Source organism: Coregonus lavaretus (assembly GCF_964263955.1).
Source record: "Coregonus lavaretus genome assembly, chromosome: 2".
Lineage (NCBI taxonomy): Eukaryota > Metazoa > Chordata > Actinopteri > Salmoniformes > Salmonidae > Coregonus > Coregonus lavaretus.
The window spans coordinates 12,634,026-12,653,233 of record NC_139989.1 but is presented as its reverse complement, the minus strand read 5'-3'; the positions used below and the strand labels follow the sequence as shown (position 1 = coordinate 12,653,233).

The 19,208-nt window shown below is 43.0% G+C and overlaps 1 protein-coding gene across 8 annotated transcripts in view; it reads right to left on the bottom strand.

Moving 5' to 3' along the window:
• Positions 1-19,208, bottom strand: part of abi1a (abl-interactor 1a) — an 89,561-nt gene that overhangs the window by 28,711 nt on the left and 41,642 nt on the right. For all 8 annotated transcript variants that reach the window (XM_084184249.1, XM_084184243.1, XM_084184250.1 and 5 more), the window contains exon 3: positions 3,805-3,981. In XM_084184249.1, the coding sequence (XP_084040375.1) occupies positions 3,805-3,981 (177 nt within the window). The remainder of the gene's footprint in view (positions 1-3,804; positions 3,982-19,208) is intronic.

Below are 19,208 nucleotides of genomic sequence, written 5' to 3'. Positions count from 1 at the left end.
TATTATTATTATTATTATAATATGACAGGTATCTTGATAATTTTATAACAGCTTAGACCAACCACGATTTGTCACCTATGTGTGGACATTATGACATGACTGAGTGCCATGGTCGATAACATGCTAATTTGCAGCCTTTTCAGTTTACATTAGCCCACACACCACTCTGTAGTGAAATCACATCCTATGTGATTTGTGGCCTTGTAAATTGAGAGTGACATGATGGCTTTTATCCTGCCTTATCATTGCCCATCATTCTACTGGTCAACAACGGTGGCCACTTAATCCAATCTGTCCGACAGCAGCGATTGATTGGTTGATTTATGGGGGCATTGGACCTCTGGGGGGAGATGGAGGTCACAAAATGGCCCGGTCATTGGGGCTTTGAAGCCGCTGTCATGGCGACCCTAGGGCCTATACTACTCGATCATTTGTTTGCCAGCAACATAGTATGGGCTGCATTTAAAGAGCAAAAGTCTTGAGAGAATGCTTTGAAAGAAACTTAAGAGAAAACAATATTTCAGTGTTACCATTAAATTGTTACTCTCTAAAGGATTTCTGAGAGCCCAGCTCAATATCAGAGAGAAATAGGAGAAACCGATTACGAGCGCGGTTCAGAACTAAGTGCTTTTGAAATGTGTCATAAATTCATCTCTGGGTCTTTCCACGAAATGGGTGCCTTTTGTATCCCTTTGATATTTTAAGTAGAAATTGTGCACAAATACAGAATTTTAAAAGCCTGGTATATTAAATGAAGTGCCTTTTAATATAGACTACATGGAACATTCAATAAATCAGATGTTTTATATGAATAAAGACTTGCTAAAGTGCCAAAATTCTGCATTTTGACATGTCCCTCTGTGCATCCTCTGACTTCTAGGAAGATTTTAACCCACTAAACCCCAACATTTCTCCAAGTTTTCACCATCATTGTAAAGCCCTAGTTATTTTGTTGCTTTGACAAAGTCATTTCTGAAGATTATAGTATATACACTGCTCAAAAAAATAAAGGGAACACTTAAACACAATGTAACTCCAAGTCAATCACACTTTTGTGAAATCAAACTGTCCACTTAGGAAGCAACACTGATTGACAATAAATGTCACATGCTGTTGTGCAAATGGAATAGACAACAGGTGGAAATTATAGGCAATTAGCAAGACACCCCCAATAAAGAAGTGGTTCTGCAGGTGGTGACCACAGACCACTTCTCAGTTCCTATGCTTCCTGGCTGATGTTTTGGTCACTTTTGAATGCTGGCGGTGCTTTCACTCTAGTGGTAGCATGAGACGGAGTCTACAACCCACACAAGTGGCTCAGGTAGTGCAGCTCATCCAGAATGGCACATCAATGCGAGCTGTGGCAAGAAGGTTGTCAGCGTAGTGTCCAGAGCATGGAGGCGCTACCAGGAGACAGGCCAGTACATCAGGAGACGTGGAGGAGGCCGTAGGAGGGCAACAACCCAGCAGCAGGACCGCTACCTCTGCCTTTGTGCAAGGAGGAGCAGGAGGAGCACTGCCAGAGCCCTGCAAAATTACCTCCAGCAGGCCACAAATGTGCATGTGTCTGCTCAAACGGTCAGAAACAGACTCCATGAGGGTGGTACGAGGGCCCGACGTCCACAGGTGTGGGTTCGTGCAGGACGTTTGGCATTTGCCAGAGAACACCAAGATTGGCAAATTCGCCACTGGCGCCCTGTGTTCTTCACAGATGAAAGCAGGTTCACACTGAGCACATGTGACAGACGTGACAGAGTCTGGAGACGCCGTGGAGAACATTCTGCTGCCTGCAACATCCTCCAGCATGACCGGTTTGGCGGTGGGTCAGTCATGGTGTGGGGTGGCATTTCTTTGGGGGGCCGCACAGCCCTCCATGTGCTCGCCAGAGGTAGCCTGACTGCCATTAGGTGCCGAGATGAGATCCTCAGACCCCTTGTGAGACCATATGCTGGTGCAGTTGGCCCTGGGTTCCTCCTAATGCAAGACAATGCTAGACCTCATGTGGCTGGAGTGTGTCAGCAGTTCCTGCAAGAGGAAGGCATTGATGCTATGGACTGGCCCGCCCGTTCCCCAGACCTGAATCCAATTGAGCACATCTGGGACATGCCCACATCTGTCACGCTCCATCCACCAACGCCACGTTGCACCACAGACTGTCCAGGAGTTGGCGGATGCTTTAGTCCAGGTCTGGGAGGAGATCCCTCAAGAGACCATCCGCCACCTCATCAGGAGCATGCCCAGGCGTTGTAGGGAGGTCATACAGGCACGTGGAGGCCATGGGTTGATACATTTGATTTCCATTGATAATTTATGTGTGATTTTGTTGTCAGCACATTCAACTATGTAAAGAAAAAAGTATTTAATAAGATTATTTCATTCATTCAGATCTAGGATGTGTTGTTTAAGTGTTCCCTTTATTTTTTTGAGCAGTGTATATTTTGATTGAGATGGGAAAAAGTAGTGTCCAGAAAACCAAATGGTCCAAACTTCATGTCTCTATCCATAATCTGTTCGAAAGTTATTGGAGTTTTTTTGCCTTGTATGATGGCCAGAATTAGGGTGACTAAATCAATGGAGGCCAGATTAAAAAAAAAGCTGTCAAAAACCAGGAAAATTGCATTGTGTCAGCTAGGCAGGTTTCTGTGTAAGAATAACGGCTACTGGCCACCTGACAGGCTCACTTTCCATTGAACTAGTCATCATTCTTCTCGAATCCGCAGGAGATAAAACAAAGGAGGTAAAAAGGATAACGATTTTGAGACATGACATGTAGTATTTTCATATTTTAGTACACGCTTTTCATATTACATTCGAAATTCCTTTTATTTTTCGAAGATTTCTAACAAAAACAAGCGCATCTCTGACAAGTCAACGGAGCACTGAGCGTATACTGTACAAGCTTTTTATTTTCAAAGCCTTTTACATTTAATTCAGCTCGTGTCATGCTAATAAATTTTTTACGACCCGCGGAAACAACTTTGAACGACCACAAAATGTAAAATCCTCATAAGTTGTTGCGAGAAACCTGCACCGCTATGTCAACAGAGCTCAGTGGTAATTATCGGATGTATTAGGTTACGAAGTCAGAATGTTCGGATATAATGTTAATGATATATGCTAGAGAAAAACCCCACTGAATGATTCAGAACATGAATAAATCATATTTGTCTTGGTAGCATGTATTTTATAACATAAGGAAGTCAAATTTCATCACCAAAGTGCATTTTCACCCACTCAGGGCAGAGTGGGTGGACACCCTACACCAAGTTACACTACTCAAAAGGCACCTAATTGATGGAATGACCCCTGTACTCACCCTTTTCACAGAGCTCTCTAAGAGCAACTCAGTTTTTAGAAAGCTATCAATTATATCAATCCTTAGTTGATTCCAACCCCACCCCGGGCCCTACAGATAATATTCCTGCATGGTCAGCTAGGTGCATTGTATGGATGAAAATGAGACCGTGAGAGAGACAAAGAGCGCGAGGCAGAGGAAGAGGGAGAAACAGACAGGGATATGGAGTAAAGGCAGAGAGAGGGGGAGGGGATAAACGGGAACTAGACATACAAACAGAGAGCGAGAGATAGAAAGTGGAGAGAAGAAAATAAACACACAGAGGGAGAGTGACAGAAAAATCGAGAAAAGGTGGATAGAAATAGGAAGGAATCCAGAGCGTGGCAAAGAAAAAGACAGAAGAATAAAGATAGAGAACCATTGGTATACTTAACACAAATAAGAATGAGGAAGGACCCCAAAATGTAGAAGAGGGATAAAGAGAGATAGACAGGAGATATGAAGCTCACCTTGACCCCGTGGCCCACGTCGTCCAGCACGTTGTAGTCGATGGGCTTCCTGATGTATCGGACCGGCCGCTCCATGTTGGCGGGGGCGATGATCTTGTGGGTCCTCGACGTGTTCTTGTTGGTGGTGAGGATCCCGATCTCTCGCCTGGCCACCTTCTCCTTGTGGATGTCCACCGTCTAGAGACACAGGAGGGGGAAAAATACATAAGTGCCTTATACAAGAGCTATGGGAAATAGAGCAGGGACCTTTGATTGAATTACAACCTTGTCATATAGTACCTAAAATGGGTTTAATTGAATCATGTCGCGGCGGTTTTAATCACCAAGCTCGCAATCTCTTTATGTAGCTGGTACACACCAGTAAACTCAATTACGGTGCATAATAGAAGCCGAATGGAAGCCGTAATGACCCGTCATGTATAGGCCATGATGCCTTTGGCTTCCCTCCAAATCGGTAGTGACATGTTGTTCAATGCCGTCATAAATGAACAAAGACAACTCACTTCTACCACCAAGATCTCATTCTTGAGTTTGGGTGATTCCAGGATATTATAATTTAAGAAGGTATGTAGTGTATGTGCCCTCTTGAAACAGTAAGCCTCTGGCTATTTAAATTGATGACTAGTACAATTTAAAACTCAGCAAAGCACCTGGAATAAGGTCTACTAAGCAAATCCAGCAATGCAATCATTTGTGAATGCTATATTATTAAAAAACCTACGGGCATAAAGCATGTGCATTCATTAAAGACACAGAAATCTATATTTGATTAATAAGTCAGGATAATCAAATCTAAATCCAGTGTCCTACAATGCATATTTCCAGGGATTTCATTTATAACCATTAAAACTAAATCTTCAATGTTAGAGGGAGGGCTAGTAAAATAAAGCCCAAGGCCAAAATGAGATATATTATTGAAGTTTCATGGAGAGAAATTAGTGTTTTGCTTCTGTAAATTGTTGCCGTTTGATAAATTGCCTACTTAAACGGACTAATTGTGTCATCCTTTCATTTATAGGCTCCAGTCCACCACCTGTTAAGACCCATGGGCATTTGCCTAGCAACAAAGTGTGAGAGAGCGAAAGACAGAGAGAGAGTGTGAGAAAGTTTGTTGTGAGTGAGATGAACAGACTGAATGTGTTAGTCTGAGGTATGCGTGTGCACACACTGCGGTATAAACCAGGTCTAACCAAGGCCCACACACAGAGGATCTCTCAGGTTGACCCTCTCCAGAGTACCATGCCACACAGTATGAATTTCAGGGCTACACTCCAACTCTCTGCCAACCACACTTACATAACGAGTCAGGGAAGCACTGGGCCATTCCTCAGCCATAAGAACCCAGTGTGATGGTTCTTTGAGATTTGTCTGAGGTTGTTTGTTATCACTGTACTGTGTCTAGACTGTTTCTGAAGTATCCTGCTTCCAAAGACTGAGAAAGATGCTGGAAATATCAAAGATCCCATGCAGACTGACAGTAATGAGAACAGAGTATTGTGACAGACAGGGTGCAGAAGAGCTATGAAAGGCTCCGTCTTATCAGCTGGAGAGGAACAGTCATTATTTTCAAGATTCCCTTTTTGATTGGATTGTTTTCATGTTCAAGCAACAGTGATTTTCTCACAGCGTCAAGAACAGAGAACTGGTGAGTTCGGCAAGTGATCGTAATCAGTCACAGTTATCCCCATCACAACAAGTACTACCATCACAACCACCATGAAGTCCATCAAAATGATCACCGTCAACATCATCATTTTCCCATCCTCACCTTTCCCGGGCTCCCAACGGGCATAGAAGAGCCATAGAGCAAATACTCTTCCTCAGAGGAGATGAAAGGGGACCAATGTCAGCCGAGGGCCGGCCGGGTAGTCAAACCAACGGTTTTCTCAGGGGAGGGAGTGCTGGCCGGAGCCAACAGACAGAGGATTCCATTCATGCCACAGACAGACAGGACTCTGGACTTGTCTCATATTCTTTAGAGGGCTTTAAGTCTCCCTTATCTCGGAGAAGAGAGAATTAACTAGAGTTTGTTAGGTAGTGTTTTCACTGTTAGCATCGTAACAATAAGTTGGTGTCATCTACTTCTGTATATCGGTAGTTACGTAATTACCAGCGCATGCTTAATGATTGCTCCCATACAAATCCTCCCCAAACAATATTCTCTTCAAATGCCTTGTATATTTTTATGAGTTAAAGGAGAAGGGTGTGAGTTGAGTACACTAGTCCATTATGACTTGTGATTGGATGGCAGGACATAAGTGCCTCTTTATTCAAAAGGACTAGTCCAACAAACCCTTCACTGTGTATCGCACTGAGCCGTGTACCAAATGTCCTCCAAACATGCTGGTTTCCCATTAGAGTGATAAGGCTGCTTTCAAACCCAACATTCAATAATTGAGCAAAGACAGACTGGGAAGGTTTACAGCAGGCTTTCGCTACACTGAATTACGAACTCCAGGGTACAGCGAAAATAAAATAAACCAACACGGGTTCCAGTAAATCAATTCTCAGTTAGATCAAGAGGTCCAGTGAGTGGCTTGCAGAGAGCAGTGAGGACTGATGGTCGTAGGAGTGGAGTTAAGTGTTCCTGGCCGTATTCCAACAGTCCAGTCTATGACCTTACCTCACCCTATTCGGCACCCACAACAGAGCAACATATGGGGGAGAAATGTCTGTTGAGTTAGATTCCATTGTAAAGAAACAGGCTAGGTGGTTTGAGAAATTACTGTTGTTTTAGAAGTAGGATGACTCAAAGGCAGTTGTCACTTGTCACCAAGTGGTAAGCTACTTGTGGATACGGTTACAGTAAGTTGTTCCCGCAATGATTATTCATTTAACAACCTCTTTACAGGCTTCTGGAAAAGTTCAACTATAGGAAGTGAACTATGAGCGAAAGAAAACTATGACAATAACAAAAGAACCTGTCAGTGATATATTGCAGCTAAACTTGGAAACTGACCGATGATGTTAGAATGCACTAACACTCCTTATCAGAGTACACTGTGTAGCACAAACAGCAGTGCAGCTGGCATCGGGAGGAAGTTAATATCCTTCCTGTGAGAGAAGAAAATAGCTTTGCTGAAGTATGGCTCACAAATGTTACACAAGTGTTAAGACTCTGAGAGACAAAGTATTAGGGATTTCTTAGAAAAAAGGATTTCAAACAAAATTGATGTGTGCTCAATCAAAATGTTTCCCGATTGAGATAGGCTTTCCTGTTCAGCATCAAACTGGCTCCTCTGTCACACATACATACCAAAAGTATTTTCCTCATGAATGTTAAACTAGTATTGTGGAAAGCTTTAATTAGAATACATGGTGAATGGCTTTTCCCTTCCAGTCTCAAACCAGACAAAGAGTTCAATCAATGATGAATTCAGAATGACTTTTGCTGACCAGTGCTGAACTGGCTTTATAAAGAACCTTTTCAGGTCTACAGCTGAGCACAATACCAGCCGATTTCCGTTTGTACTTCAGGAGGCTGTCTGGGGTTCTGCTGAATAGACCTTGCCCAGCTGGAAGGACGATTCACATGTGTTCTCAATCACTGTCATCCACATGCCCCGAGTCGGCACGCTTTTATCCCAGAACACACTGGGCAGCCTTGGTTTGGCCTTCTCTGTTAGCAAGCCTTTAGGAATGTGTGTGAGTGTGTGTGCGTGAGTGTGTCCGTGTGGAAATTAAGGATCTCCTCTCCTCCCTTTTTCTCTACTTCTTATCTCTGGTCCTTTATTCTTGCCGCTCTTCCTTGCTCGGCAAATCCTCACCTCCTCTTCATCTCTCCTCATCAACCGCACTTCCTCTTCTCTCCCGTCCTCTTTTCTTATCTTGCCTTCGCTTTTTGATTTCCATCATGTCCCCTCACCTCATCCCTCTCAGCCTTTTTTCCTCTCTTTCTGCCACTCCTCTCTTTCCACTCACCCACCACACCCAGTGAATAGTCACCCTCTTCCATGACTGGAGGACCTTGGTCACCATTTGTCTTGCTGCCAGTTCATTCCTTCCCTATCATACATCTACCAGCTGGAGTCCATGGCTATTTCAGGAGATTAAAGCTAATTCACTTTTTTGAAGATGAGGAAGTAATCCCTTCCATTTGGGCTGTGGGTGGCTGGACAACCTTTTCGCTGTACACCAACACTGTGGTTGCTATGTGGGATTGTTGTGTTCTTAATAGCAGCAACAAGAAACTACTTCAGTAAAGAATTGTCACAGAGTACTTTCTCTCAATATTGTGAGAAACAAGTTCAGAACATGGTTCACAATGTCTGCTGTAACTAGGTCCCCCAAGTGGTAAGGCCTAGTATAAATTGAAACACACACACAGTGTGATGATGGATCCCAGCTGGAGGATGTCTGAGACTAATGGGATGGGGTTGTTCCCATGGCGACCCTGGGTGACCCCGGTCTCCCTCTATTGATTTACACCTCAGCTGATTCCTCAGACAGAGAGCGGGGGGCGTGGAGGAGCAGGGGAGAGAATTGACACATTTACACAAGGGCCCTCCAAATCAGCAGCAGGGGGATTAATAAATCTCACACAGGCAGGGCAGAGAATGAAAGAACCTGGAATGAAATTTCGGAGCCTTTCGTAAACCTGGCTCGACATCAGTCTTCAGACATACTGTACACATATGCTGTTCTGTAGAAATCAGAGGGAGAGAGATAGAAAAAGGAGAATCTCCATACTTTGATATGTTGGTTTCACTGCTGTAACTGACAAAGAAAAATGGCAGTTTCAGCGCTTTCGCAGCGTGGTCGGCGGATGATATCCACAATAAAAACGCCAGCTTTGCACAAATCCATGGACGGACAGAAATCCAACAGATCTGTAGGCATACGGTTGGGCTGGGTGAACATTACCGGACAAATATGCCCTTCATGCCACTGTGTGTGTGTGTGTGTGTGGTTAGCTCGACAGGACAAAATGTGCCAGTGGTTAATAATAGAGCTAAACCATTCATGATTATATTTGGACAGAGAGAGAGAAAACAGCAATGCCCAGATGTTTCAGCAAACTGGCAGAGTCAGCCGCTTCCTGGAAAATATACCACACACAACAAATTGTCTGTAAAACCCAAACCATTTGAGCTACAAACTAATACGTCACCACCATCGAAAGATGACTCTCACGAACAGGGCAGTGTCGGTTGTTTTGCTCTTCGACATCCACAAGCTTTACGGCAGTCGTCTGAACTCTGTCGCAGATGTCCTAATTTCGAAGAGGTCTTCTCACAAAACCAACTGCCCAGACCGAACCGTTGGAGCTACAAACTAATGTCACCAATATCGAAAGGGGAGACTCACGAGCACGAAGGCGTCGGTTGTTTTGCTCTACGATGCACACAAGCTCAGGTGGGGGGGCGTCTGAATGTAACCCAGTACCGGGCTGTAAAAATGGCACAACGTGCATAGGGGGTAAAAAGTGCCATGAATAACGTGACCAAACATGGGTCCAAAAAAAATCTCAAATTCAAAACCTTATTCCTTGTGATTTATTTTGGGACTGTCTGTTTTGCCATGTACAGGTGTTATTCAATGTGTTTCTATGAGCTATAGCAGTGAAGGCCAAATTCAATGTTTCATCAATAACTAAATATTCACAATCGAATGGCTAAATTATGCATTTTATGACCATCTTAAAACAATTCCATATGTTAACTTATTGCGATCTAAGGCCACAATATCTTCACAGACGACAGAAGACACAACGAGTCACAACAATGAAGCTCTATCACAACTCACTGTGTCTGGCTTCTGTTATCTTTACTAAGTACATCTATCGATGGAGTGAGACAAACAATAGCTGTTCCGGTAAGGTGAGGACAGATCACTCAAAGACAAACCTATAGCTTCTGTCTGTTTCTCAGGGCACTGAAAGCCTTCATCTGTGGAGCGAGCCATGATGGCTGTCTAGGAGTCCTGAGAGAGCCCAGTTTCTCAGGGCATTTAGTGTAACCCAGCACATCAAGTGAGAGCTTCCATCTGATGAGTGAGCCAAAATGTCCACTCAAGGAGTCCTCTAGGGTACCAGGTTCTGGCAGCATACGTAGAGTCTCTTCAGAAAAACTGAATTCCTCCGGAGAAGCTAACACCCGATCTCCAGAACAAATTCAATATTGCATAGCCGGGAGCAGAGGAGGGACGGAAGAGACCTGCTAACTATTAGTCCGGTGTGAGAAAACTAAGGCAGATTGATATACTATATTTCTCTGATGGGAAATCCAAAGAGTCGGGACAACATGCCAAGGTCAACCATTTTTTTGCAGACACAGCACATTTGGGGTTTCTGTACAAAAACACCTACTGTGATTTTTCCCATGTAGCCTAGGCATGTCGCCAATATACCAAGTCAAACAAAGACTGGACTCTCAAATTCAAGTACAGAATGGACCATATTAGCTTTGCAGAAGCTTCATTAGCATTAGGTTAAACGTCCCATTTTACACAATTGCACCACATTGGGTTGTTCCTCGAAATGAGTGCCTTTTACGTGCTTCCCTTGGTTATTTTAAGTAGAATTTGTGCACCAGTATTGAATTTTAAAAGCCAGTTCTATTAAATTAAGTGCCTTTTAATATAGACCACATGGAGAATTCAATAAATCTGATTTTCTTATATGAATTAAGACTTGCTAAATTGCCAAAATGCATATTTAACCCACTTAATCCCAAGGCTAAGGGTTAGGTTAGGGAAAATAGGACTTTGAATGGGAATACATTTTTACACCCCAATAAGTCCTGAAAATTCACAGAAGAAATGCTGTGTCTGTAAGTTTGTTTGTATGGTCCACCATTCATCACTAGTGTCAGAATAGCATAATGGGGAGGAGGGGAAGGGAGTGTTTTCCTATGCATCATCAGACCAAGTTCCCTGTTCGGTGTTAACTTCTAACCCCTTTTCCCCTCCCCCTTTCAAAGCGTCATCCTTGCCAAAACATTCCTCTCCAAGTAACAAACCATCTTCAGTTAGATCCAATCATATTTTCCTCTGCTCTACTGTTCCCCATAGCTCTATGAACACCAGTGGGACATTCCCTTCTAGAGACAGAAATGAAAATGCCTTTCTTCAAGCTAAGCCAGAGTCTTCCCTAGGTCTTTGTATCAGGCAGGGCCCAAATATCCCTGAAGCATCACCAAAGGGTAGATGGCTAAAGGCTATTAGCTGAGGCTATGCTCCATATACAGTATGTGCCACTCAGAAATGACCATCTGCCTCCTGACAGATTAGCTGTGAGAGTGGCAGATGTTTATAACCAGCCTGAGATTACACTCTGGATGTCAGTGCTCTATTTCAAAGTCCCTAAAACCTAAAATAGAATTTTAACAAATTCAGGACATGGAAAAAGTCCTGACTTTTCAAGAAGGTTCTTGTTTTCCTACCTTGTCAGGACATTCTGGTCCTGATAATGTAGGAACACACACACAAGCAACATGCATACAAAAGACATCCATTCCAACCCCACCCTATGTGCACTTACGAACTTAGAGAAAGGCATGTATGACAGAGAAAGGACATACAGACAAGCATTGGGATTAGCAGGAAACACCGGCCCCCCAGCCACATAAATACGCTCATCTGTGGAAGTTCATATCCTGTTTGGATGAAATCCATCTCCGCACAGCACACGGCAGTATGAGGGAGGTCAGAGAGCCAGGACTGCAGCACACACACAGACACCAGGGTTTTTTCTGCATAGAAAAGTATTGGGCGGGCCACCTAGGTGTTTTTTCAGGGCCGCATACATTATAATTTTTTTTATATAATTTTGGGATGGAAAAACACTCAGTATAAACTTAAACGTCTATAACCAGATATCAAGTATGTAGAAAAGATAATGGAGCTATATATTTTTTAAATAAGATCATCTTTAAGAACTAACAATCACCTAAATAAAATCTAAATCAGCCAGGTACATGCTGTAAATGAGAATGTGTTCTCAATCAATTTACCTGGTAAAATAAGGGTAAAATAAATAAATACAACAATTCCAGAAGTTAAGCATTCAGGAGTATTGATTTTGTTATAATGTTTGAGTCACTCAGATAGCATAAACAGTGTCAAATTGAGTAGAATTGAAGGAAATTAGCTTTAAAACTGAAAAATGTATTCTCAGACACATCTCAGACAAGATCTGTAGAATTGTGTGTAGAGGCGGCAGGTAGCCTAGCAGTTAGGAACGTGGGGCCAGTAACCGAATGGTCGCTGGTTCGAATCTCTGAGCCGACTAGGTGAAAAATCTCTCGATGTGCCCTTGAGCAAGGCACTTAACCCTAATTGCTCCTGTAAGTCGCTCTGGATAAGAGTGTCTGCTAAATGACTAAAAAGTAAAATTACAAGAAATTAGCTTTAAACAGATACACCTTGTCACTGGGGTCAACAGGAGGACCGTGCCATTGACCCACGCCACGCCCACCACCTATGCCCAATTTTGATCCAGAAAAAAACCTGCACAAACACACACACACCTGTGCTCATACTAAGTAGCACGGACGTGTCACATGCATGCAGTTTTATAATCTCAAAACAGTCGACTATCGAGATCCATGTATTATAGAGTTGTGGTGTGGCAGATTCTTGGTGCATGGAATAGCTCAGCGTTGTGAGCAGCACTGACTTCAATTAGCTGTCTGGCAGTCCCAAGTGCATCCGTGCCACAGAGGAACCCTTATGAAATGAGGTGATTTACAGTAAGTAGTGTGAACGACTTTGGCAGCCGAGTGAGTGGTGTTGTTTGATGCTTTCACATGCACCGTTAGACATACACTGAGTGTACAAAACATTAGGAACACCTTCCTAATATTGTGTTGCACCCCCTTTTGCCCGCAGTACAGCCTCAATTCTCGGGGCATGAACTACAAGGTGTCAAAAGCGTTCCACAGGGATGCTGGCCAATGTTGACTCCAATGCTCCCCACAGTTGTGTCAAGTTGGCTGGATGTGCTGTGGGTGGTGGACCATTCTTGATACACACGGGAAACTGTTGAGTGTGAAAACCCCAGCAGCGTTGCCGTTCTTGACACACTCAAACCGGTGCGCCTGGAACCAACCACCATACCCCGTTCAAAGGCATTTAAATATTTTGACTTGCCCATTCACCGCCTGAATGGCACACATACACAATCCATGTCTCAATTGTCTCAAGGCTTAAAAATACTTATTTAACCTGTCTCCTCCCCTTCCTCTACACTGACATCAATACGGGATCATAGCTTTCCCCTGGATTCACCTGGTCAGTCTGCCATGGAAAGAGCAGGTGTTCCTAATGTTTTGTACACTCAGTGTAGATAGAGATCTGTGAAGTCGGACACCAGTTGTAGCTGGGCTTTTCCCATCACAAAATGCATAAACATGCTCATCTTTACTGCGCATGCATAAACATGCGTATGCGTGCACACACAAACACTTTCCTCTTAACACAGGGTATGACAGAGAGATGTTCTCTCTGTGCGAAGCCCGCTCTGAAGCTGGCCAGACAAAGTGCTTCCTGCTCACTGCTTCTTAGCAGCCACTTCTCACACAGCACAAGGTAACACCACTCTATTCTCTCCTCAGCCTCAGATACGAGGGCTGGGAATTAACAAGGACCTCACAACACGATATTATCACCATACTTAGGTACCGATACGATATGTATTGTGATTCTCACGATTCTACAGTATATGTATTGCAATTCGATACTGTGATTTTATTGCGATTCAATGTTTCAAACATATTGCTCACCAAATGTCTGCTGGAGAGGGCCAAGAGCGAGCCATGAAGAAAACTCGTTTTGACCAGTAATGGAAAAATTGAGAATGGAGAACAGGCTATGAAGTTAAAATACTGCAGTTTTGGTGCAGGTACAGCCAACTAGCGCAAAAATTATATTGCGATAGTCAAAACGATACGATATAAATAGTCAAAAATAATATCCCGATATGTAACTGTATCGATTTCCCCCACCCCCCCATCCCTACTAGATACTGCAGGGAAACCCTGTTCATCAACGGCAACGGTGAAACATTGGCAGGGTGTTATAACACAATCTCCTCACACACAGAAAGTCACAACAATCACTACATACAGCGTTAAGGAAACATGCGTAGCAATGTATACAGCAGGGAGACCAAGACGGTCACTGAATGTCAATAGCTAGAGACTTAGCAACACTCACACAAACACGCAAATGTATAGCCTCAAATGATGTTCTAAACATCACATTTCCCCCCACAGAATCATATTCTTTGACTGCTACATTAAAGGCTATGCGATCATACAAATTGCATCTTTAACTCAGGATGTGCTGCATTAGGCCTACTGATTGCTAGATGTAGAAGCTAGAAAGCCACCACGGGAGGGAGGGAGAAGGTGCCCACACAGACACCAGTCAGTGGACACTCCCTATTCCTTAACCATGGGCTAACCTTCCAGACGCCAGGCCTGGCCAGACCACGCCCAGGAGGATCACTGTCATCAGCCCGATCCACCACCACATTCTGGATCACCACCACCCACAGCTTGGCCTAAGGTTGGCATCTGAAGCAATGACTGAGGGAATTATGGCAAGAATTTGAGATTACCTCCTCTGTGGGGAAATCAAGTGAAATAAGCGATTTGTAGCGTTTTGAGAACAAACTGCCGAGAGCACCAACATCCCTACACTATGGTCCATTTCCTGATAGCTTACATAGGCTCTGAGAATTCATTCACACACACTGCAGCTTTTAAAAGAGCTTGCATCAATGTGCCGCAGTCTTTCCTCTTCATTTCCATTCACCACCAGAACGTGAGCTGGGCTATTCAACCGTCTGCCCGGGAGCTGAGAGTGAACTCAGCGCTAGTTTTTATAATGATCCATCTCTGAACAGGACAAGAGAAAGCAATAAAACATCCACAGCCTGTGGCTCCTAGCACTAACTCGATTATTAACAAAGAGAGAGATTGGACATCAGCGACTGGTCAGAGATATCATTCTAGTTCAGTCTACACTTCATTCCTAGCTATCAATATCCCAAAGAGAGCAGTGGCGGCTCCTCAGAGGAGGAAGGGGAGAACCATCCTCCTCAGTGAATTTCATACAAATCGTGAAACGTTTAAAAAAAGTTATCCTTTTTAGATAAAACTATACTAAATATATTTACTTCACCAAATAATTGATTAAAACCCAATGTTTTGCAATGAAGGTCTACAGTAGCCTCAACAGCACTCTGTAGGGTAGCACCATGGTGTAGCCAGAGGACAGCTAGTTTCCGTCCTCCTCTAGGTACATTGACTTCAATACAAAACCTAGGAGGCTCATGGTTCTCACTCCCTTCCATAGACTTACACAGTAATTATGACAACTTCCGGAGGACGTCCTCCAACCTATCAGAGCTCTTACAGCATGAACTGACGTTGTCAACCTAATCAAAGGATCAGAGAATGAATCTAGTACTGAAAGCATAAGCTACAGCTTGCTAGCATTGCAGTGCATCAAATGTGGTGAGTAGTTGAATCAAAGAGAGTTGAACAGTTTTGAACAAATGTATTTAAAAATGAAGGAGAAGCAAGAGAGAGAGTTAGCTATATTTTGTTGTATGTTTTTCACTTTCACTTAGCTAGCGAATGTAGCTAGCTATTTTAGCCTATTCAAACACCAGGCTCAAACAGAGAGGGATGCTATGTTAACTAGCTGGATATGGCTATCCAACACTGGAACTCTTCCAAGTCAAGGTAAGCTTTTGGTTTTATAAATGTATTGCCACCGGGGCAACTGCTAAACTGCTTGCTGACTGTACAGTCATGGTCAAAAGTTTTGAAAATGACACAAATATAAATTTTCACAGATTCTGCTGCCTCAGTTTTGATGATGGCAATTTGAATATACTCCAGAATGTTATGAAGAGTGATCAGATGAATTGCAATTGATTGCAAAGTCCCTCTTTGCCATGAAAATGAACTTAATCCCAAAAAACATTTCCACTGCATTTCAGCCCTGCCACAAAAGGACCAGCTGACATCATGTCAGTGATTCTCTCGTTAACACAGGTCAGAGTGTTGACGAGGACAAGGCTGGAGATCACTCTGTCATGCTGATTGAGTTAGAATAACAGACTGGAAGCTTTAAAAGGAGGGTGGTGCTTGAAATCATATTGTCAATAAAAGCCTTTGACACTTATGGAATGCTTGTAATTATACTTCAGTATACCATAGTAACATCTGACAAAAATATCTAAAAACACTGAAGCAGCAAACTTTGTGAAGACCAATACTTGTGTAATTCTCAAAACCTTTGACCACGACTGTACAAAGTAATGCATGATTGTAGCAGGTTTACTAACGTGTTAGTTCTAGTAGCTATGTTGACTTGCTATGACGTTAGCTAATATGGTTACACTGATGTAGGTTGTGTGTAGCGGTTATGATATGAAAGTTTGGCTTCGAAAGGTTTTTTCGCCTGGTCACAGACAGCTGATGTGTTGTGCACTAAAGTCCACAAGCAAAGGGAAAAGGTGAGAGGACGAGAGCTCATAGATGTGAGAAGGAATTCTACAACGAGCAAAATTATCATGCTGTTTGTATGTGGCTGCTATGAAAGTGAACAGTGTTCGTGTGTGATCAGGGGTGTATTCATTCCGCCGATTCTATTGAAAAACGTTTCAAACGGAAGCAAACAGAACGACACGGGTATAAACATACCTGAATTTGCCCAATAGAAACTCTTGTTTGCAACTGTTGGACTAAGGATTACACCCTAGATCAGCTAGATGCAGGCAAAAGGGTGCAAGGCGGTACTGAATGTGTCACTGTCTGTCACCTTGATTACTCAAACTTTTCTCTCGACCTGCACAACTATGTTGTAAACTTTCATTCATAGGCTAGGTTGTAGCAACCTCATGATAGGTATAGGGAAAATTTGAGTATCATTAGTATGCCCGAAAAAATTTATCGTCCCCCCTCATCTTAAATGTCACCGACCGCCACTGAAAGAGAGACACTATGCTAATCATTACTAGCTATTAATCTAGTTAATTAGCAAGAGAAAAAATAGTATTAGATAGGGCCGGGACAAAAACTGAAAACACGAAGCAGACAAAACTCTTTGGTCCTTTAAAAACCTGCAGTATGTAAAATAGTGTGCTATAGCTTGGAAAATAAATAAATGTGACTCTGGATGACAACATTAGTTTCCAACATTAGGGCTGTTTTCCTAAAGAACTTTAATCCGCTTTGTGTTTTGTTTCCTTGCTACGATACTAACGAGTATCACGATACTGGTATCGTCCTGTCACACCCTGACTTATGGGACTCTAGTATGTTGAGTCAGGGTGTGGAGTTCTACGTTGTATTTTCTATGTTCTCTTTCTAGGTGTTGTATTTCTATGTTTGGCCGGGTGTGATTCCCAATCAGAGACAGATGTCGCTCGTTGTCTCTGATTGGGGATCATACTTAAGTAGCCTGTTGGCACTCATTAGTTGTGGGTTCTTGTTCCGTGTTAGAGGCTTGTATTGTGTTTAGCCTTCGGACTTCACGGTACGTTGTTTTGTTTGTGTGTTTATCGTTGTAATAAACATGTATGCTTTTCACGCTGCGCCTTGGTCTGACCCGTCCTTAAACGAACGTGACACGTCCCTAGTATTAGTATAGCAAATTACCAATTAAATTGTTGGTTACACCCTCTAATGAATCTATCCACCATTACAGAGAAGTGCATGCTATACTAACCATTCATAGTTATACATCCACTAGTTGAGAGGGGAATATGCTTGTTTACAAACCCTTTAACACTTCAACCACCATGACCCTGCATGCCCTCATCTAACTACCCAGATATTGCCATGGTTACCAACACCACACAAGGTTATGGCAACTAAAGACATGAGAAACCCCTATTTTTGTCAATACAGTGAAACTGATGGTAAAATAATAGTATTTACACAATAAAGGCTGGTCAAAAGTGTAACGGGTGGTTTGTTATGTCTGGTAAGTCTTGTTTGCTTTTTTCCCATTTCAGAGAGGCAGGCTGTGCTTAGCAACTCACTCAGACCACTGCAGTGAGTGAGTATTTTCTCTCTGGTGAACATGTTCAACAAATATCTCGCTCTCTTTGCCTCTGCCAGTTCATGACCGTCAGGGATGGCTGAGATCGCTGTCATGGAGACACGAACGGAGTGGTTTTGGTGACATTGGTATCAGCTGTGTGCCGTCTGAGTATTGACTCATGTCCATGAGAGTTAATGTCTTCTTTCTTTGTGTCTATTTCTCTCTCTCACCCTCCGTCTTCCACCGACTCTCTCATGCTCCCCCTCACCTCCTCCACTTCACTCCCTCTCTTTTTTTTAACCCTTTCACTCTATTGACATCTACATTTCTGAGAATTGTTAATTAAATCGGGGGTAAGAAAGACTTCAGATTTCATGTAGGAGTCTTGACCTCCAGTTTATCATTGGGTCATTTCAGACATAGATAAGGTTTCTTCTCTATTCCTTTTCTCCATTACCATGAAAGAAAAGCAACCAGTCAACCACGACTCCAAACAGGACTTGACCTGAAGGCTATGACTAAATGGTTGCATCATTTCCACACTCCCAAGCACGAGTCTACAGTATGACGTAAGGTTTGGCACATTGGTCTACATTTCCCAGTTCTAGCCCATGGTGAGCTGCCATATGTCCTTAGTCCCTTTGTTTGAGCAGAGTCCTTAATGACTTAATTGGATGAGCGGGCGGATTTACCTCCTCCAAATGGCGGTGGCCTTGCCTGTGGCCTCAGTCACAGTTTGACAGTTTAGAATAACAGGGTGAGGCAAAGCGGCAACAGTGAGATGATCAATCAGGGGGAGACTGCACTCGCAGCCATAAAGTAGAGAGCATGATATGGTGAGAGAGTGAGAAAGAGCAGCACACACAGAGAGACGGAGAATCAATCATTAATACAAACACAGTCGGTCACACAGTTATTCAATAAAGGCACCATAGTCACTACAGAAAGAGGCCATACATACACATACATACAGCGCATTCGGAAAGTATTCAGACCCCTTCCTTTTTTCCACATTGTTACGTTACAGCCTTAATCTAAAATGGATTAAATTATTTTGTTTCCTCAATCTAATCTACACACAATACCCCATAATGACAAAGCAAAAAAAGGTTATTAGAATTTTTTGGCAAAGTATTCAGACCCTTTGCTATGAGAATCGAAATTGAGCTCAGGTTCATCCTGTTTCCATTGATCATCCTTGAGATGTTTCTACAACTTGATTGGAGTCCACCTGTGGTAAATTCAATTGATTGGACATGATCTGGAAAGGCACACACCTGTCTATATAAAGGTCCCACAGTTGACAGTGCATGTCAGAGCAAAAACCAAGCCATGAGGTTGAAGGAATTGTCCGTAGAGCTTAGAGACAGGATTGTGTCAAGGCACAGATCTGGGGAAGG